Source organism: Cyrtonyx montezumae, unplaced genomic scaffold (assembly GCF_038088225.1).
Source record: "Cyrtonyx montezumae isolate F1298 unplaced genomic scaffold, pur_monq_1.0 scaffold_13, whole genome shotgun sequence".
NCBI classification, from domain to species: Eukaryota; Metazoa; Chordata; class Aves; order Galliformes; family Odontophoridae; genus Cyrtonyx; species Cyrtonyx montezumae.
In genome coordinates, this window is record NW_027071859.1 from 23,604,492 (window position 1) to 23,626,942 (window position 22,451).

General features: G+C 40.0%; 1 protein-coding gene across 1 annotated transcript in view; it reads left to right on the forward strand.

The window, feature by feature from the left end:
* The window catches only part of PRIM2 (DNA primase subunit 2), an 85,828-nt gene that overhangs the window by 57,803 nt on the left and 5,574 nt on the right, over positions 1 to 22,451 (forward strand). The window contains exons 10-12 of the mRNA XM_065731147.1: positions 1,927 to 2,053; positions 3,754 to 3,836; positions 22,108 to 22,176. Coding sequence (XP_065587219.1) covers positions 1,927 to 2,053; positions 3,754 to 3,836; positions 22,108 to 22,176 — 279 coding nt within the window. The remainder of the gene's footprint in view (positions 1 to 1,926; positions 2,054 to 3,753; positions 3,837 to 22,107; positions 22,177 to 22,451) is intronic.

The window sequence follows — 22,451 nt, forward strand, 5'->3', positions numbered from 1 at the left end:
CCGCGTAAAACCATGACAGGTAGTAAAAGTAGTTTCTGTGGGCATTGATGTAAGTGATACAAAAGGTATAGGTCAGGATTTTAGTATACAGCACTGTTAGACAGCTATGTTAATTTTCTGGCAAACTAAGCAATGCATCCTGAAGTAGTCAAGATTTGATTTTCCCTTATAAAGAGCTGTCTACTTTGACTTGCTTACACAAATATCCTTCATTAAGCAAACGAAATGTGCATATATCCATTGTTTTGTGAAGAAGGAGGAAATGTTCCAGAATTTCTGGATGAAAAAATATGTGACTGTGTGGTCACAGACTTCAAACACAGCATAATGGATCCACAGACATTATGAATTAAAGTACGTACAACTTTGTGTTTGATGTTTGCACTTTTGGGGGCAGTTTTGCAGAGTAGATCTACCATTTTCTAGCTCCTGGTTAAGTTCCATGCTGAAGTGATACACAGTGGCGTCTGTATGTATGTAAATATAGTATGCACTAATATCAGAGTTTCACCATTATAGCCCTATCTGTTGCTGTAGTGCAGAGAACTACTGACTTTTGCTGTATTAGGCTTTTCTAAAGCTGACAGATGTGAAGGCTGTATTTAGATTTTGCAGCTTCTGCTGCAGCAGCCCTCAGCCAACAGCTGCTGCTTGCATCCCTAAGGGAGGGATACCTCTTTTACATGCCCCTTCTGAAGGAAGATCCTTGTATGGTCTTCTGCTTTATTCAACTGCTCTTGGTAAACCCAACCCTGCACTGCAAGCAAAAAAGTGTATTTTTTCCCCCCTTCTTAATAGAGTTTACTACATAGGATGTAGCAAGCACACAAGGATAAACTATCCTGCCTTGGCTGTGCTGGAAAACACAATTAACTTGAATATGACAGCCTATTGATAAAGAAGTTCCTTTTTTATCCATCCAGAAACAGGTGCAACGTGTGTTTCTGTGTTTATTTTCAAAGATTTATTTCAACATTTTATATATTTGCATATTATAGGTTTTCAGTTATACATAATTAAACTTTGTCAAGTCCATTCAAATGTTAGATTGGGAAAAGCATACTTCTGTTTTATTTTGTATGAATCTTATCAGGACAGTATATTTCACAGTTGTATGAATATTCTGAATTATTTAGTGGACAATTAATTTTGTGTGTACAAATGGGGGTAATTTTGAACTTGTGGATGTAAGCAGTTGTGTGCTTGAATGGCCACATGTAAAATGACATGAACTGAAGTCACTGAATGTTATTCACAGGACTTAGCTAAAATGATATATTTATAGCAGTGTACTTACTTGCTAAGGTAAATGTTTGTGCCTGTGTTGGTTTCTAAATTTTATTGGGGGAGTTGGTAGGAGTTGACGGTCTACTGTTAGACAAAAGAGATTAGCTAAGATTTTACAATTTTCAAGCAAATCCACTCAACTTTAGACTAAGGTAAATTGAATTTCAGGGCTGAAACAAGGTGTAGGAGAACTGTTATGCTTTAGGAGTACAAAAATGCGAGCCTCAGTAAAGAAGTCTCTCTCTCTATACATATATATATATTTACTGATAATGTGATAATGTGGACGTTTATGAAATACTTAAAGCATCTTCTCCATATCTTCACCATATCTTCTCTATCTACTAATATCATGCAGTTCACAGTTTTGATATTTAAATAACCTTAAGTTTAGTGATTATTTTATCAACTTAAGAGATCTTAATTCTTAGTTCTCTTATTCTGTGTGTAAAACATAAGTACAGACACGTACAAGTCCATATAATATAAAAATCAAAGCTACCAGTGAGCAATTCAGTTTTTCTAAATTTGAATAGATTTGGAAGATTTACTTCATAATCCAATATTTGTTTGTAGAGTAGAGAAGGATAATGACTGACTTGGTATATAAGAATATGTATATTTTTTGTTTCTGTTTAGTTTGACAAAGGATATGCTTACAGCATTCGTCACAACTATGGGAAAGAAGGAAAGAGAACTGACTATACCCCGTACAGCTGCATGAAGATTATCATGTCCAATCCACCAAGTCAAGGGGATTATCATGGTGAGTTCCTGAAATAAACAGGTTCAAAAATGTCTGAAGCCCCTGGAAAAAGAAAAGATCCAAATAGATTGCATTTTTTTCCAGTGGAAGTTAGTTTTTAAATTAATTTTAACTTATTAAGGTAGTTACTGCTGTTTTCTGTTACTCTTCTTGTGTTCACACTTTCTTGACTAATATCATTCAGTAAGTAAAGTTCAATTTTGTACTTGACTTTAGTTCTTACTTTCCTACACTTCTTTCCACACTGAGTGTAAAAACATAAAGTTCCATTCCTTTCAAGCTGTGCTTCCAACATGGTAAACTTATTCTACTGTTAACTCATTTGGTTTTCAGAACTTTAGGACATTCAGGGCTCTTCTATATTCTTCATTTCTAATTGTAGTAAAATGTAGTGATGTATGTATCTAGTAGGGACTGTGTTGAAGTTATCACTGTGGAAGTCATGGCTTACATATATGTAACTCAGGCAACATAGATACTGCAAAGGGGAACCTAATAAAAGCTGAGTGTACAATGGTTTTTCAATATTATAAGGAAATATTTAAGCAATTTGTTTTGCAATGGTGTGTAATGCCAACAGAAGTCATAATAGTGATTATATAGCATGCGTAGTATCTGAGCTTTCTTTTACACTAAATTAATTTGCAAAATCAGTTTTATGAAACTTGTTTCCTTCCTCAAACAAAAAATATGTTTTGGCCTTCTTGAAATTCTCATTTCAGAGTATGTTTTCCATTGTCAAATTATCTGTGGGACTTTTTTTAGTGTCTGTCACTCAATCCTATTTTTTTTTAATTTTAAGTTTACAGTGGTCTTGTAGTACTATTTTTAGATCACTCTTGATGCTTCTAGCTTTCTGTGTGTTGTGTGACAGTAAATGAGTCTTCACATATATAGATTATATAAAAGATGAGCAATTATAGGGACTCTGAGATATGAATTAGATTGAACAGAAGTTCCTACGTTTGCTGCATTACTTTAAAACCTCCTACCCCTGTGTGACTAAGCAGGAAAAATGTGCACCAGCCTCACTGTTGTAACTCTAGTGCCAGGTCATGCCGTCGTAAAATTGTTAAGATTGGGAAGACCACTAACATCATCTAGACCAATCATCAACCCATCACCACCATGCCAGCTAAACCATGTCCCTCAGTGCCGTGCTTACCCTTTTCTTGAAAACATCCTGGGGCAGTGATACCACCACCCCCCTGCACAGTTCTGAAGGTTGTTTCCTTCCGTTTTCTCCCAAGATTAATTCTGGGACACAAGAACAGCAAACCTTATTCAAAGTGCTGGAACTTTTAAAAAAGTAATATTTTCTCAAAGGACTACACTTTAAACATCAGTGGATTCCTTTACTACCTGTCTGTGGTTTTTCACAGCTATTAAATGTTCCAGTGCTATCACTGTTAGTAAGGTACTACCTAAATCTCCTGTCAGTGAGTGACAACTATGGCCTGTTTGTATGTGGATATTTCATGCGACTTTTGAGCCTTTAATGCCCTGCTAACCACGCAGTAATTATTAAAAAAATAAAAAATAAAAAAAAAAATGCAGATGTGGACAATTAACTTGTCTAACAGCTTACTAATATACAATTAGGAGCAGTTTAGTTGTTCTCTTGAATGTGTTACTGTGCTATATCCTGTAGCACAGGATGTAAACAGCCTTGTTTGTGAGCTTGCTTGTTTTGCTGTCAGGGTGCCCATTCCGTCACAGCGATCCTGATCTATTGAAGCAGAAGCTGCAGTCATACAAGGTTCCTCCCAGTGGAGTAACTCAGGTAAGATGTGATTTATTTGGAACTTTCTTTAATGATGCACTGCTTCTTAATTTTATTTCATACTGATTGAGAAATGCTACTCATAAATTGCAAGTATGTATGTAAAATATCTTTTCTTAGAAAAGATCTAAGCCAAAATCTTGTCTGTCTTGTTCCAATACTCCCACTGATGTGCTGACTGATGTCATCACCTCTTATTGTTTAATATTATGAATTCTTTTATTGCAGATTCAATTCAGAGTTTTGTTTTACTTCATTTTACTGCATGGTGTTGAAAAAAATTGAATGAATCTGGCAGTATTTTTAGAGAATTGTTTTTAATTTTGCACCTACTTGTAAAAGGTGATACTGTGTAGTAAATGAGGTTACTTTTTTCTGTAATGAACTTCTAAACTCCATATGTTCTTAATCATGCATTGTGCTAACTTATCTGAGACAACAAGAACTCATGAAATACCTAATGAAATTTGACAGATTTTATCAGGTTTTTGAACAGTAACAGTAAATTGAAAACCTGTCATTTGTAGCAAGAGCAATGCAGAAATTGGAACTTCTTCACGTGCATTCTGAAGGACAGTGGATCTCACTGATTCTTCTTGCAGGAGATTAAAGGATATAAAAAGTGTGTTGTCATCTTCATTGAAGAGTCACATACAGGTTAGAGCTCAGGTGAGACAGTTCAGCAAAAAGTCATGGAGATTAACTGGCTGAAAACTACTTTCTACTGCAAGATAATCTTTTCTTTTTTTGTCCATATGAAGTATCACCGTTGCTGATCAGGCACTGACAGAGTGCTGAGGTAGCTAGAAAAAAAATGCAAGTTTCACTTGAAATAATCCCCTTGGAAGAATTAGGTTACAAATTAACAGAATATTTTATGTTTTTCTATAGTTGAGGACAATTGATTGTTTGCAAATGTAAGAAAACCTAAATCTTTTTCCTAGGAATTTTATTTCCTTTTTATTTTTTTAATCTTTCCGGGACCTTAAATAGATGTGTAACTGTCTTTCACGTATCTGACAGGATCTAGAGATACTTTGGCACTTTTCCTTTTTATGTGCATCAAAAAATCACACCGCTCTGAGATTTTTATCCTACTAATCATTGGAAAGATTGGTAAGGGTTTACTGTATTAGCTGTATTTCTAGATGTGGGTAAAATTCAGCTGAGGCCATTTCTTCAGTGCATTTACACAGTGAGGCAAGATGTTTAAATTTAACATAGATCCTTAGCTCACTCGCTGTGAATTTTGTTTGTCCATTTTCTTCTAAAGTGCGACTGGGACTCAGTACAAATCTTAAATTTTCAGAAACTAGCCTTTTACACCAGACAGGCTGAGATGTTCAGGAGGAAGAATAGTGATATTGTGATATTGTACCATTCTTATTACGGTCAATACTCATTACACGTTTGTTTGGTCATGCATGGCCAATAACAGTTCATAGTCCTTCAGTCCAGGCTGTGACTTTGTAGAGTCTTCTCCAGTGCTGATAACAATTGCTGATCTTCCAGTGGTATCAGCAACCTTTTTTCCTTTAGCTCAGTGAATGGTTAGTAGAGGTGAATGGTTCATCTGTCTTTCAGAATCTCTAATATTGTTGCTTGGCCTCAGGACTGACATTCATTTTAAGTGTATGTACCTTCTGAATCTGTTAGATGTTCTGCTAACTTCAGATCAGTGAGAGCTTCCTTAAAACCTGACAGATTCCAAGTTTGAATGAATGATTCAGAGCTTGACCTTTCAGCTTTGTATTTTAATAAACAGTATGTGACCTGTGGGTCATGGCTTCTCACAGTTGCTCCTTGTTTTGTTCTGAAATTCTTTTATTCTTTTCAAATGTGAAGTTTTGTTCTTGTTTTGTTTGCTGTTGCTCTGTGTTTCTAGCTGGTTATCACATAGTGAAAAATTCCCTTCTGTGTTGTCAAAACCAGATCATTGTATGTACTGCAATGCTTTTTCAGTTCTGCCTGTTTTATCGTAGCAATAAATGCATTTTTGTGAACTGAGAGGACACTCAAGTGCCTCATGCCAAGGACAGTCAACTTGAATGTTACATAAGTGTTTTCAGAACTCTGAGATGTGAAAAGCCCACATCCAGTTAGTGGGAGACAGTTTGCAAGGTAGTTGAGATCACTGATCTGTGAGGAGGATCATGTAGAAACTCATGTCAGCACCTGTTTTGTAGTTGCTTACAGTCTCAGGCATTACAAGGTGTGGTCCCAGAGCATGCCCCTCAGCATTCATCTCCATGCATCCTTTAATCTCAAGTGTCATCCCTAACTTCCCAGGATCTTCACACTCTTTTTTTCTGGACTCACAAGCTCCTATTTTTCTTAATGTAAGTAGTCTACCTGCAAAATCTATAATCTATAATCCTCACTGGTATTGAGACTCTTTGTTAATTAGAAGATCAGAACATGTCACTTTCATCTAGCCCAAACGTTATCAAAATTTACAACCAGACAATATCAATTGCAGCTAGCTAACAGGTCCATGCTAGATGACTTGTAAGTTGTTTTGTCTGTTTACCTCCCTACTGCCCCTGCACATGCATATGATTGTCTACCACCCATCAGTTTTATGTTTTAAGCATAGGTGGAGGGTTCTTGTTGCATGGATATAGAACCCCTCTGTGACCAATTCATTACTAGGGCTGTTTGGTGGACAAATAATTAGAATTGGCTTTCTTAACCGTTAATGAGTGATCCAATCCAGTGTCCTCCCTGAGAGATTTTTGGGGATCATTCCACAGCAGATCTTTTTAACCCCTGTCGATAGGATGTGTTGGCAGATTGACCTGAGTGGAAGTCGGAATGTTGATGAGAATTCAGCACACAAGGCATAACTACAGATGGCAGGACTGAAGTGACTGATGTGAATGATTATATCCTTAGCCTCCATTATCAAGATCATACGGACCTTGACTTTCCTAAATCGTTTTAGTGCTATAATTTTCTCCCTTTCCCAAAAAAACATGGCCATGCTTTGTATTTTCAATGCCAAAAGATGTTCCTTCTTATGTTCAGAGGTTTTTAGGTTCAACTACCTATTAATAACCTTCTTGCTGTTTCTAAAAGTGGCTAGCAATGACTGAACAGATTCCTGTGGAGGTTGAGGAATCATTCTCAACTGTGTTGTGTGCGACAAGAATTAATTGGATTATTAATAGTGTTAATATGATCTACAGGTAAGAACTCATTACCCAGTGCAGAAGGGCAGGCACAGTTGCTAGGCTTCTCTTTGAGGATTAGAGGACTACAGATTCCTTTATATACTGTAAACATAAGAAATGCTTCTTTTCAAGAATGTATCTATGTTTGTACCCAAGAGACATCTAGAGTGGATTGTTCCTGCTGTAGAATTTGTTCTTTTCTGAGAATGGATGCATTTGTTACATAGCTATTGTTATGGATAAAGATGAGATTCTCAAAAAGTAACGTCATGATATGACTCATGGAGCATTTCTGCGTGCATGAGCTTGAGATCTTCAGGGCTTGCCATCCGGAGTTCTGTTCATGTACTTGCCAAGTGTATTGTTCTTGTTGAAACTTCCACGTGATCCTGTGGATATCTGGTACTAGATACTCCAAGGCACTCGGTCTCCTGGGGAGAGGAGTGAGTGAGAGTGTGTATCATGATGCTTTGTTCAGATGAGCAGTAGTAGATGTTTTTCTCTTACTGAGAAGCTCTCTTTAAGGAGTTGAAAGCTCATTAGTTTGTTGCCTACTGAAATTAATTTAACGTTTTAAAAAATGAGGTTGATTGCAAACTCATCTGGCCTTCCATGTATATCAACATCCTTCATCAGGGTGTTGATACTGTCCTGGCTAGAGGGGCCAGTGAAACTGTGGCATCTGAGGCTACACTGAGTGTTTCACATTGGCAGCTACTCTGTCCCCAAAATAAGTAGAATTGATGTCTTGATTCGTGCAAGTATGAATACAACTATTTGAGTTTGGGTTTGATGGAGTCTTTTTTTGGAGTGTTTCATTTCCATTTAATCAAAATGGTTTTAATATCCATGAAGGATAATCTGATAATGATGACTTTTTTTTTCTGATTACCAGGGGTTATTACATTTTGATGTTTTTTGTATTTCTTTTCAAAAACAACTGTGCTGTCAACACAAAAACCCCCCATGGTTATTCCTGAATATACTGTGTTTAACAAGATAATATAGACTCCTGAATAATGGTGGCTAATCTTCAAATAAGTGGGCTCACAGTGCTTTAGACCATCAGATTTGGATTTGTAGTACATCAGCAACCACATTGGTGATTCTTTTTCCTTGTTCTACTGCAACTTTTATAACTTATCTGAATTGATCCTTGAATCACGAAAGCTAAGCTACTGTCTTAATTGATCCCAGGTTGATTGGAGATGGCTGCAGGTGGGTTTTGTTGTTTCAGGAATGATTGCAAGCAGCAACCTGTTGGTTTGGATGCATTTTCCATCCTGTTTAGTTTATACCTTCTGTTTCTTTGGGTTCGTTCCAAATCACCTGTGTTCCAACTTGATTTTAGTTCTGGGATTTCAGTCTGTTGTTTTAGAGTATATATAGAGTATACTCATATGTCTTGCCTTCAAGCAAGTGAATTATTACCCTGTCTTGTTTATGCAGCTTATTCCTCACTGCTGTTGTATGGGCCAAAACATGAGCTACTGTCTAGCTTTTGTGGCAGTTCTTATTCATGGTGGTTACTTTCTCGGTGCTGTCCTCAGCCTTATGTTTCTAGGGCTGTTCTTCATACCCTTAACATAAGAAGTACTCTTTTTTTTATTTCCTTTAAGACTCACAAGACCAGGAAGTTGCTGAAGCTTTTCCGTACAAAAAAATCATGAAGCTGTTCTGCGCTGGTAACAAATGGCATCACTGCTGTGCCTTTCCAAAGGGCTTCGCATGAGGTGTGAAATAAGAAAGTGGGACTTCAGGACTGTGATGCAGAGTACATAGTGCCAGATTTCCCATGAGTTAGTAGTGTGAGCATTGCTTCTACTGCAGTCATTTTGCATTACAGTCAGTAGTGAAAAAAGAGATGAAAACGTTTGAATATGTAAATCTCCTTAATGTGAAGTATCTAGATCCAGCCTGCTGTCTCAGTCTGGATTTTCTGAGGCTGTGCCTTGTCTGAGATTGTCTCTGCTGAAGTGATCTTTCTGAAGTAATACAGGAAGTGACTTCCAGGTCATAACTAGTTATTATATACCCTGAAGCAAAAAGAATTAATCCTGATGTTTATTACAAGAACTAAATTATTTGACTTGTATTTAGTTCACATTTTCCTGAGGTTAAGCTGTTTCTTTATTTATGGAATTAGATTTTTTTTTTGTTCACTTAAAAATTGCTTCTTGGAAAAGTATTATGGTTAGCTGAGCATCTAATGTGTATTTCCATAGTATTTGAATTTGTATTATATTTTGAATCGCATTTCATTTCTGTCTTCAGTATACTACTCATCAGGTAAAATAACATCTGAGAATAGCTAATCAATTTGAAGAATATGAAGATGAAATCATATATCAGATAAATGTATCTGTTGTGCTGCGCTAAATGTGCTATAATGTGTTGTTTACATATCTCAAATAGAAGAATAGATATAGGCTTTGAATTAGAATTACTTTAAAAAAAATCTGTTCTTGAAGAAATTGCCCAAGTCTTTTTTTCCAGTTCGCTACTTTCACAGTAGCAAAAGGTATGAACATGCACGGTTCTACAGTCAGGAGAAATAAATATCCACATTCATTTTTGCTTTTGTTCCAGTACTTTTTGTAAAAATAAGAAAATAAAATATGTAAATTAACAGAAGACAGGTAACTTCAGAATATTTCTTTCTAGAAGAATTATTATTTTATTTGGAGCTGGGGGGAGATATTTTCCAGATTTGGGTTAGATTAAAAATTCTAAATGAGTCATTGAAATTTGACTAATGTTTTCTGTCAAGTTTGGTGTTTTAGTGGATTGGAGAGTCTTTACGGATATAGGAAATGAATTAGTCAAGCCTGGACTGGGCAAACCACACTCCCTCTTCTGGTGATTTATATTAGAAAAACTTTAGATAATTCCTGGCTGTAAAAATATTTTCTTGGCAGCTGAAGAATTTTGCCCTAACCACAGTTAGTGTAGGTGGTGTTTTTTTAAGTTATGAGGATACCCTTTAAATAAGAATTATTAGCAGCTTTTATATTACTATTTATTGTGGGAATATATAAAACAGGAACAAAACCACAAGAACAATTGAAATCCTTGATACAGATTAGTGTCAACAGATTGATATTATTATTACAGAGGAATTTGATACATGAAAGTTTCTTAATTCCTTCTAGAAATTGCTAGTTGTCATTGACTTGTAGTTACATTAAATATGTAATTGATGGTGATACTATATAGAACTTCATATTTGTGAGTTTTGGAAAACAGTTAATATTTTTAAGATTTTACTCAGAGCAAAGACGGTATTTTGTGGTGCGGTTCTTCCCCATTAAATTGAGTAGTTAAAGCTCAACCCCTAAAGCGAGATATCCCTACATGTTGGCTGCCAAGAAATTCTTAAAAAACCGTTTGATGTTCAATCTAGAAATTGTACATGGTTCAGATCTCTTGAGTGGCAGGTTAAAACCTACTTAGTCGCTTTCCAAATTTGCTTGCATTGTGATTGTCTTTACTACATCAAAACTTCCAAATGCTTTAAAGTGATTAAAACTTTGAAGGTAGGTAGTATGTCTTCAAAGTAAGGTTATGTCAAGGAATTTTTGTAGTGAAAATAAATTCTTTTGGCACTCTGATATGGAAACGTATTTTCCATAGATGGGAATGTTTTATTGACTGCAGATAGCATACAGCCATGATTGTGAGGATTATAAGTTGTGTGCTGGGAGTATATCTCCCCTATGTGAGATTATAATTTCTCTAATATCTTCATAGACTGGGTATTTTGGCATTAAATTTTGCTTGTGGTTTCTCAGCACACTGAGGAACATAGCTAATTTGATGTTAAAAGTCCATGAGAATATAGAATACTTTTATAGTATGTGTCTTGATGTTATTAGGCACAAATCATGGTTTAAGGTGTTTAACATAGTGTCCAACCTATTAAAGGATCTAGTAAAGACTGGACTGGAAAATATAGATCTTTTAAATTTGAATTTGGTATTCTAACAACCAGAAGGATGGAATAGAAATTGTTTGCAACTGAGAATGTCTGTTCTTGAATCATAGAATGGCTGAAGTTGACAGGGACCTCTGGGTCCTTCTGGTCCAACCCCTACTCAAGCAGGGACAGCAAGATCAGTGTGCCAAAGATCGGTAGAGAAGAAAGACATTAGTTTAATCAAGCTCAATTTAAAGTATTCATTAGTCAAATCTTAGGCTCTAATTCACTGAGTTTATTAGCCTAAATGTGTGCTGCTGCTGTTGAAGCCAGTTCTACCCTTGGTTTATCCTTGCATGTTGAGTTTCCATATTCTTTCTTTATGCTGACTTTAAGACTACATGGTAAAATAGATGGAAAAAAAAATCCAGCTGTAAGTGAACCTGGGGAAAGTGAGGAGGGTTCCCTTTCAGACTGTAGTTAGAACTGAGATGGCAGGAATGGGGGGTGGGTAGAATTACCATCTGTGTATTTACACTTAGGCAGCTTCAGTAGCTTCAGTTTTTGGTATTTTAAACTGCTCATAAAATTTTTATCTAGAAGAAAACAGAGGATAGAAGAATGACACAAAGTCAAAGGCATAAACACAGGAAGAGATGAGAAAGCAGGAAAACAAAGAATCAGTGTGAAGCAAAAATGTTTCCGCTCCTTATTTTTGAAACTGTGTTGTAAACATAAAATGTTTATTATTGCTTCAATTTTGTAAGGATATTTTTTTTTACTTTTAAGTATTTCAGATGCTTGACTACAGTGCAGCCTTTGAGCATTTCCTTGCTCTGCAGGAATGTGGGTTATCTACTGTATGTGAAACCAGGCAGTACTGTTTTTATAAAATAAGCAGCCACTAGCTGATACACAATCTGTCAGTGAAATGAAAATGTCTCTCTTAAAAGTAGCGCAAAAAAAATCTGATTGTTAAATGTACATTACTGAAGTGGTATTTTAAAACTTGGTAAAATCAGAGAAGTGGAATTAAGTGGATGTAGAGTTAATGCACCTGATGTAACCAGCAACCAGTAACTTCCAGCTGGAGACTGTAGAACTTTGGAAACAAACAGAAGTAGCTTTAGAGCTGTTTGCTTTTAAAGTGATTAACTCAGCCTCAGTTCATGTCTGACTTTGTTAAATAAGCTGCCCAGAGGTTGCTGCAGCAAATATAGTTGCATATTAAGAAATGCTTTTCGTTTGACCATCATTTATTCTTAAGTGCTTAATGAGTTCCTAACTGGCATAGATAAAATAATAACTTAAAGCCAGATGACTTCATGTTTCCTTTACATTAAAATTGGAAAAGGGGAAAAAAACAGGTAATTTTTAAGTCATTAATAAAGTACTTCCATCTAGATCATGACTGCCTCATATTTTTACCTTTGTAAATACCATTAGGGATACAATTAATTTTTGTTATTTGTTGTTGAGATGCAAGTTGCAAGGGAGAAATTGATCTGTTGTGCTACCCTGAATGTTAGCAAATGTGATGCTGTGTACCAGAAGTTGAAGTGCCCTCAGCTCCAGAAGGGCAGGTGGAAGGGAATATAGGAGGAACACAAGTTCTGGTAAAGCTGTGGCAATGGTTTTCTAGCTGGTAGTGAATCCCAGAGGGAAAACAACTATAAAATGTGTGAAATACTGTGCTACGTGTGTATTCATTATACAAGCAAAACCTTCAAAAATTCCTAGTAATCAGTTTAAAATATAAAGAAAATGCAAACCAAAAAAGGATGGGGCAGGTGGAATGGAATGTATTCTTATTGGTCAGGAAGTAAAGTGCAGTATGGATTCTTGGGGCAGGACTTAAGCTGAGGTGGTCAGAAATTGACCTGAAGCAGAACATTGGAATGTGTTCATATGACTGCAGTCACGTGCGGAAACACATCTTTAACCACCTTTGAAATACAATGAAGGGTAGAAATGAGTCTTACTTAACCTGAATCTCTGACAGAGTTTGGTGTTGAAAATTTGAGGTAGTTCAGCAGCTGTCAAATAAAACAAACTAACTTGGAGTAAATGAAAATAACTATGGATAATTGCAGAGCTCAAACTACCCAGCTAGGCAGCATCTTAGTTGAAAAAGCTGAAGGATCTATAAAGCAGGTGGCTGCATGCAGCTGCCAGACATCGTCTTAACCTCATTAGTAGTCAGTAAAGCAACATCAGAACAGCAAGTTGCAGATGGCAGCAAAGGAAAGGCACATAAGAACTAACAAGAAGTCCTTGAGTATGTACCCTTACTTGCAAAATAAAGCAATTTAGTGTAAATGTCTGAGTATATGAGGAGGCAAAAGATTGCTGTGGGTAATTAAGGTAGTTATGAGAGGACTGTTTCTGGATAACACTAGTGAAAAACAGCTGCAGGTTTGCTTTCATTATGAGCACAAATGTAGCACAAACGTAACAGGAATGTTTCTTGTCACAGCAACTTGCTCCTGTTAAAGCCCGTTAATCTGCTAAACCTGTTCTACCTACCTGTGTGACATACTATAGGCTATCTGCTTTAGCAGGGGGGTTGGACTCTGATCTCTTGAGGTCCCTTCCAACTCCTGTGATTGTTCATAAGTTCATAAGTTCATAAGTTCATAAGGTTGGAAAGGACCTATAAGATCATCTAGTCCAACCATCCTCCTATCACTATCTCTACCCAACTACTAAATTAAGTCCTTTAGCACCTCATCTAAACGCTTCTTGAACAGCGCTAGGGATGGTGCCTCAACCACCTCCCTAGGCAGGCCATTCCAGTGCCTGACCACTCTTTCAGAAAAGAAATGCTTCCTGAGGTCTAATCTAAATCTTCCCCGGCGCAACTTGTGGCCATTCCCTCTCGTCCTGTAGTTATTAATCAGGGAGAAGAGGCCTACCCCCTCCTCACCACAACCCCCCTTCAGGAAGTGGTAGAGTGCAATAAGGTCTCCTCTGAGCCTCCTCTTCTCCAGACTGAACAATCCCAGCTCCCTCAGCCGCTCCTCATAAGACTTGTGCTCCAGACCCCTCACCAGTTTTGTTGCCCTTCTCTGAACACGCTCCAGGGCCTCAATGTCCTTCTTGTAGTGAGGGGCCCAAAACTGAACACAGTACTCGAGGTGCGGCCGTACCAGAGCTGAGTACAGGGGGATGATCACCTCCCTGCTCCTGCTGGCTACACTATTTCTAATACAGGCCAGGATGCTGTTGGCCTTCTTGGCCACCTGGGCACACTGCCGGCTCATGTTGAGCCGAGCATCAACCAACACCAGTCAGTCCTCGTGATCAACTGCTTTGGAGTCGGCACAGCCGGAGCTGCAGTGGCTGATTGAGGTACAGGGTGGGTTTTCGGGAGGTTCCAGTCTCTCGGGAACCGAGTGAGAGCAGCCAGTCCCAACGGCTGTTCTCGCGAGAGGTTAACGAAGCGTTAACGAGGCGCAGGTGTTAACGAGGTAGGTGTTAACGAGGCATAGGCGTTGCCAGGGTTTCAGCGCCCTCACCCACACTCCTCAGCTGATTAGGGCTGAAGGGGTATATCCCTGAAGGGCTCAGGGAGGGCCGCGAAGTATCACATTACAATTCATATCTATATATATATTATTATAAACCATTATTTATTTATTTACTCTCAATTTTTTTTTTCGCTTCTTTGTTTTTATTTTTTTTCTGTCATGGTCTCTACAAGACAGAGGGCTTGCCTTAAGAAGGCTGTGGCGACCCAGACAGAAGGTCTGCCTAGAAGTGTGGCTACACAGGTCTCTGGTTGCAAGGAGTGTCAGAGCCTGCTACTACTAGATGAGGGTGCTAAGCAGTTCTCCTGTGCAAGGTGTGAGCAGGTGGAAGATCTGCTTAACATGGTGGTTGAATTGAAGGAGGAGGTTGAGAGACTGAGGGCCATCAGGGACTGTGAGAGGGAGATTGACTGGTGGAGTAACTCCCTAGAGTGCCAGAGAGAAAGGTACCAGGGAGATCCCCCACAGTTGGTGGTGGACTCCCTGACCTGTCCCCGTAGGGCAGAAGGGGGATATCTGAGGGATGGGGAGGGCTGGCAGAGAGTCCCTACTCGGTGCCGTGGGCGATCTCCCCCTCTGCCTCCCCAGTGCCCCCAGATACCCCTAAGCAATAGGTTTGCAGCTTTGGAAGTTGAAGAGGTGATAAGGGGTGAAGTGCAGGAAGATTCCCGCAGGAGGTCACCAATGGCAAGGCAGTCACCTCCGTGCATTGAGACTGCTGCTACTAAGAAAGAAAGGAAGGTGATCGTAGTGGGTGGCTCCCTTCTAAAGGGAACTGAGGGCCCCATTTGCAGACCAGACCCAAACCGCAGGGAAGTGTGCTGTCTCCCTGGGGCTCGAATCAGGGACATTACTAGAAGACTCCCGGACTTGATTCGCCCCACCGACTACTACCCATTACTAGTAGTTCAGGCAGACTGCAATGAAATATCTCAGAGAAGTCTGCGAACTATGAAAAGAGATTTTAGGGGATTAGGGCGATTAGTTCAAGGGGTGGGAGCACAAGTGGTGTTTGCTTCCATACCTTCTGGGGCGGTGAAGGACACAGAATGGGCTAGGAAAACACAAGTGATGAATAACTGGCTGAGAGGTTGGTGTAGAGATAGACACTTTGGGTTTTTTGACCATGGGACAGTTTACTCGGCTCCTGGCCTGTTATCTGTTGATGGGACAAACCTATCCCAAAGGGGGAAACGAATCCTAGCACAGGAGCTAGCTGGACTCATTGAGAGAGCTTTAAACTAGCTGTGACGGGGGAAGGGGATAAAACAGGGCTCTCCAGTAAAGCGCCTAAGGAGGCTGTGCTGGAAAAAGGGGTGAGGCAGATATCTCAGCTGAAGTGCATCTATACCAATGCACGCAGCATGGGCAATAAACAAGAAGAGCTTGAAGCCATTGTGAGGCAGGCTAACTATGACCTTGTAGCTATTACAGAAACATGGTGGGACCTCTCCCATGACTGGAATACTGGGATTGATGGCTACAAGCTCTTCAGAAGGGATAGACAGGGAAGAAAGGGTGGTGGCATAGCTCTCTATATCAAAGAGTGTTTTGATGTTGAAGAACTAGTGGTTGGAAATGACAAAGTAGAGTGTCTATGGATAAGGATCAGGGGGATAGTCCTTAGGAGTGACATCGTGGTGGGGGTCTGTTACAGACCACCTAGTCAGGATGAAGAAATAGATGAGATGTTCTATAAACAACTCGTAGATGTTGCACGATGGCCAGCACTCGTTCTCATGGGGGACTTCAACTTCCCTGATATATGCTGGAAATACAATACTGCGCAGAGGAAGCAGTCCTTGAGATTTCTAGAATGTGTGGATGATTGCTTCCTGACTCAGCTGGTGCAAGAGCCTACCAGGGGAGATGCCTTGCTTGACCTACTTTTCACTAACAGGGAAGGACTAGTAGGGGATGTGAAGGTTGGAGATTGTCTTGGCCAGAGTGACCATGAAATGGTGGAGTTTGCTATTCTGGGTGCCGTCAAGAGGGTGACTAGCAAAACTATTACCTTGGACTTCCAGAGGGCAGACTTTGACCTGTTCAGGACACTTGTTGCAAGGGTCCCTTGGGACTCGCTCCTGAAGGGTAAAGGGGTCCAGGAAGCCTGGATGCTCTTCAAGATGGAAATCTTAAAGGCACAGGAGCAGGCAGTCCCGGAGTCCTGTAAGTCAAGCCGGAGGAGCAAAAGACCAGTGTGGATGAACCGGGATCTTTTGTTGAGACTCCGAGAGAAAAGGAGAGTCTATGTCCTCTGGAAGATGGGTCAGGCTACTTGGGGTGACTACAGAGAACTGGCCAAGATCTGCAGGCAGAAAATTAGAAATGCTAAAGCCCAGCTTGAAATTAGGCTGGCTACTGCTGTAAAGGAGAACAGGAAACCCTTTTACAAATATATTAACAGCAGGAGAAAAACTAAGGAAAATTTCCCTCCTTTACTCAACGAGGCAGGCAATATAACCACAGATGATAAGGAAAAGGCTGAGGTTCTCAATGCCTTCTTCACATCTGTCTTTAATAAACAGGACAGTTATCCAAATGGTACTTGCCCTGACCTGGAAGTCTGGGACGGGGTGCATAATGCACCCCCTGTGATTCAAGCAGAGACGGTCAGAGATCTTCTCCTCCATCTGAACTCCCACAAGTCCATGGGGCCAGATGGGATCCACCCAAGGGTGCTGAGGGAACTAGCAGAGGTGATTGCCGAGCCACTTTCTGCCATCTATCAGCATTCCTGGTTATCTGGAGAGGTCCCACAAGATTGGAGGCTTGCCGATGTGACTCCCATCTTCAAGAAAGGCCGTAAGGAAGACCCGGGGAACTACAGGCCTGTCAGCCTGACCTCGGTATCAGGGAAAGTTATGGAACAGATGTTATTGAGGGAGATCACACGACACGTGCATGGCAATAAAGGGATCAGACCCAGCCAGCACGGGTTCACCAGGGGCAGGTCGTGCTTGTCCAACCTCATCTCCTTCTATGACTGGGTGACCAGACAGGTAGATGAGGGAAAGGCTGTTGATGTAGTCTACCTGGACTTCAGCAAGGCCTTTGACACGGTCTCCCACAGTATTCTCCTAAGGAAACTGGCAGCCCGTGGTGTGGACAGGTTCACTCTTCTCTGGGTGGAGAACTGGCTGGAGGGCCGTGCCCAGAGGGTAGTGGTTAATGGAGTTAAGTCCAGCTGGCGTCCTGTTACGAGTGGTGTCCCCCAAGGGTCAGTTTTGGGGCCCATCTTGTTTAATATCTTTATTGATGACCTAGACGAGGGAATTGAGTGTACCCTCAGTAAGTTTGCAGATGACACCAAGTTGGGAGGATGTGTCAAACTGCCTGAGGGTAGGGAGGCCCTTCAGAGGGATTTGGATAGGCTGAACAGCTGGGCTGAGCAAAATGGGATGAGGTTCAATAAGACCAAGTGCCGGGTCCTGCACTTTGGCCACAATAACCCCATGCAATGCTATAGGCTTGGGGCAGAATGGCTTGAAGAATGTAGAGAGGAAAAGGACCTGGGGGTGTTGGTTGATGCTCAGCTCAACATGAGCCGGCAGTGTGCCCAGGTGGCTAAGAAGGCCAACAGCATCCTGGCCTGTATTAGAAATAGTGTAGCCAGCAGGAGCAGGGAGGTGATCATCCCCCTGTACTCGGCTCTGGTACGGCCGCACCTCGAGTACTGTGTTCAGTTTTGGGCCCCTCACTACAAGAAGGACATTGAGGCCCTGGAGCGTGTTCAGAGAAGGGCAACAAAACTGGTGAGGGGCCTGGAGCACAAGTCTTATGAGGAGCGGCTGAGGGAGCTGGGATTGTTTAGTCTGGAGAAGAGGAGGCTCAGAGGAGACCTTATTGCACTCTACCACTTCCTGAAGGGGGGTTGTGGTGAGGAGGGGGTAGGCCTCTTCTCCCTGATAAGTAATGACAGGACAAGAGGGAATGGCCACAAGTTGCGCCAGGGAAGATTTAGATTAGACCTCAGGAAGCATTTCTTTTCTGAAAGAGTGGTCAGGCACTGGAATGGCCTGCCTAGGGAGGTGGTTGAGGCACCATCCCTAGCGCTGTTCAAGAAGCGTTTAGATGAGGTGCTAAAGGACTTAATTTAGTAGTTGGGTAGAGATAGTGATAGGAGGATGGTTGGACTAGATGATCTTATAGGTCCTTTCCAACCTTATGAACTTATGAACTTATGAACTTATGAACCCCCAGGTCCTTTTCCTCTCTACATTCTTCAAGCCATTCTGCCCCAAGCCTATAGCATTGCATGGGGTTATTGTGGCCAAAGTGCAGGACCCGGCACTTGGTCTTATTGAACCTCATCCCATTTAGCTCAGCCCAGCTATCCAAAGCTATCTTCAGCCTATCCAAATCCCTCTGAAGGGCCTCCCTACCCTCAGGCAGTTTGACACATCCTCCCAGCTTTGTGTCATCTGCAAACTTACTGAGCATACACTCAATTCCCTCGTCTAGGTCATCAATAAAGATATTAAACAAGATGGGCCCCAAAACTGACCCTTGGGGGACACCACTCGTAACAGGACGCCAGCTGGACTTAACTCCATTAACCACTACCCTCTGGGCACGGCCCTCCAGCCAGTTCTCCACCCAGAGAAGAGTGAACCTGTCCACACCACGGGCTGCCAGTTTCCTTAGGAGAATACTGTGGGAGACCGTGTCAAAGGCCTTGCTGAAGTCCAGGTAGACTACATCAACAGCCTTTCCCTCATCTACCTGTCTGGTCACCCAGTCATAGAAGGAGATGAGGTTGGACAAGCACGACCTGCCCCTGGTGAACCCGTGCTGGCTGGGTCTGATCCCTTTATTGCCATGCACGTGTCGTGTGATCTCCCTCAATATCATCTGTTCCATAACTTTCCCTGATACTGAGGTCAGGCTGACAGGCCTGTAGTTCCCCGGGTCTTCCTTACGGCCTTTCTTGAAGATGGGAGTCACATCGGCAAGCCTCCAATCTTGTGGGACCTCTCCAGATAACCAGGAATGCTGATAGATGGCAGAAAGTGGCTCGGCAATCACCTCTGCCAGCTCCCTCAGCACCCTTGGGTGGATCCCATCTGGCCCCATGGACTTGTGGCAGTTCAGATGGAGGAGAAGATTGTGTTTCTGGGTGTGTTTCCTAAGATGTATTTTATACAAGTAACATTTATGGAGTTATGAGTAAGTAAGCATTGAGTTGGTACAATGTATGGTTAATAAGTACGATCATATACATGATTTTGAGAAACTGGATGAAGGAGCCTGGTCTGCTCTGTGTGGTGACACAGCGTTCATCTCGGGGAGGATTGAGGAAGTGGGATGAGAGTTCTTTGTTGGATCTGCAGAGAATCTGGACAGCAAAGTTTGAGCGGCTGCAAAACAATAAAGTTTTTCTTTGAGAATTTTGAGCTCCTGAAGGAGAGCTGATAATGTTTTGTATATGTCAGCAGTATTGATTGAACAGATGATTCTTATTCACTGTAAAGATGGGTTAAGATTTTCTCATAGATGCATCAAGGGCTTAAATGGGTATGATTTCAGAACAGTTTGTTCTGAATAATCTCTCCTACAAGGCTGGAAATTATACATTCCCCTTTATTCTGTCATCATCCACTCTGTCAGTGATACCTGTCACTTGAAGTTACCAGAGAAGACAGCAGCAGTTTAATCTTGCATCCTGTGAGCCACTGTGAGTTAGTAAATCAAATGCTAGCTTTGAGCATTCTTGTCCTTTCCGCTTTTCACGATAGTTGGATAATGGTGTAACAGTTACATAAAGTAGCAGTAGTGTTGTGCTCTGTAATTGAAAAGTTGAACACGATTAGCTTTTTAACTGATTGACTTTTCCTAAAACTTCTCTAAATTACAGGAGAATTTTGCTGCTTTTAAACTTTGTTTATACTTTAAAGTTGTGATGCTTTTAAAGGTCTTGTTTGCTTACTAGATTCTGAATCTTAGAATAGATTTCCATCTGAGGATTAGAATTATTTTTATTGAAGTATAGTATTGGTTAAATTAATAAATCTGAGACAACCTAAAGTGTTCATGACTAGATTGAATTTGTTGACTCCTCTAGCTGGAAAGTTTGCTTTTAGGAAAATCTGAATGCAGTAAAATACTGCAAATATTTCTTTTAGCCAATGGGCACATAGGTGTTCTGATCAGTATTCTGAATTATGAGAAGAATATGTAATAGCTTTTTGGAATAGCGAAAACTGGTATAGCATTTCTGTCCTATTCAAAGATAACGTGTGTTGTATGTATCTGTGATGCATATGTAAGTAAATAGCTCAGTGTTGTTAGTGTTTAATTCAACATAGTTAGCATTTATTTGAAAGATAGTGCTTTTGCACAATACAGATTTTTACTGTAAGGAGTAGAAAGAGAAAAATATAAGGCAAAACAGTTAAAACATTTAGAATAAATGAGTTTTCTTCAGCCATTTGCTTAACGTGACACAAATTTTTCAGTCATTTTTAAAGGACAGAGATGAAACAAAATCAGAGTATGCGTGTTTGTGTGCTTATGTGTATATACATATATATGTGCGTATGTGAGGGTGAGCTGAATTTCAGACTTCATTGCCTAGTTGGTCTTGATCTTGAACTCTTACAGAAGATTTAACAGGAATTGGCAAGAAGCATAGAAGTGTAATCACTTGGACTATAACAGAGAAAGTATGTGGTTAAGTACTTTCTTGGCAGTGTGTTGCCATTTTTTATCCATTCAGCAAATGTAATTTATTTATACATCTGTCAATAAATAGAAGGTGGCATCCAATAATGAGTACAGCAGGGATTTAAGCTGGAGTATGTTGCTGTGTTTGACACAAAGGTCAAACCTGGGAAAGGGACTTGAAATTAACATTTCTTGAAAACTACTTTTCCATCCACTGAGGTTATCTCTTAATTCCAGCAATCTTCTCTTTTTGATAAGCAGAGAGAGCGTATATTTTGATTACGTGTAGGAGGGAGGAGGTGATGAAACTTCAACACAAAAAAGAAAAAAAAAGTCAGCCGACATTGTGTTCTGCTGATAAGAACGGGACTTTGTACAGCACAGAAGAGATTACATGCAGTAGAATTGGGAAGCAAATTATATTTACAAAAGATGGCATGATTTTCCTAATAGGTGTTCAAGGCAGGCTATTCACTCATGTATTCTGCTGAGCTTGGCCAGAAATAACTTCATTTTAAAAGGACAAATATGATTGAAGGTAGAAGCATTTCCCTCTGAGAGATACTTGTCTGAAGGGTTTGCACTAAATTTTTGTGATGGGAGCACTGTACTGTTTTATTCTGTATCTGTATGAACTGGTAATATGGAAAATAAAGATAGAAATATTGCAGTTGATTGCTTTGTGCTTCAAACACTTGAATTACTGGATTTACATCTGCAATTATGGAAGATATGTTGCAATATGATAGTTTTGGAATAGCTGTCACAGTTTTATTAACAAAATATCCATTCAACAGATTCTTGAAATTAAGGTACTGACATTAAGTTTTAGACACAAAGTGTATCTTCCTGTGGTTTTACCTTGTTTTAAATGTGACCTGGTTATTTTTAAAGAATTATAGCATGTCTAAATTCTCATGCAAAGTTCTTTGGTTGTGTGTGTGTGCTACCTCTGGGTCCTTGACGTTTTTTCTTCCTCTGTGTAGATCCTGGAATTGGTGAAGGGCATGCATTACCAGCTGGCCTGTCAGAAGTACTTTGAATTGACACACGATGTAAGTAGTAGTCATTTTTGTTACACTACAATCATTGACTTTGTTTTGAAGAAGATTGTGGAAACTGTATGTGAAATCCTGAGGCTCTTTGCAGTTTTTATGTCCAACACTAGCTGTCTTGCGTTATTAATTTCCATTTCAATAATTTCAGGTACTCTTTTGTAATTGCCTTCATTTATATATTGATGATATTTGCATTGTGAACATTAGAGGATATAGTAAAAGTTTATACTTCCTGAAATTGTCGATACTGTTAATTTGTTTAAATATTTACA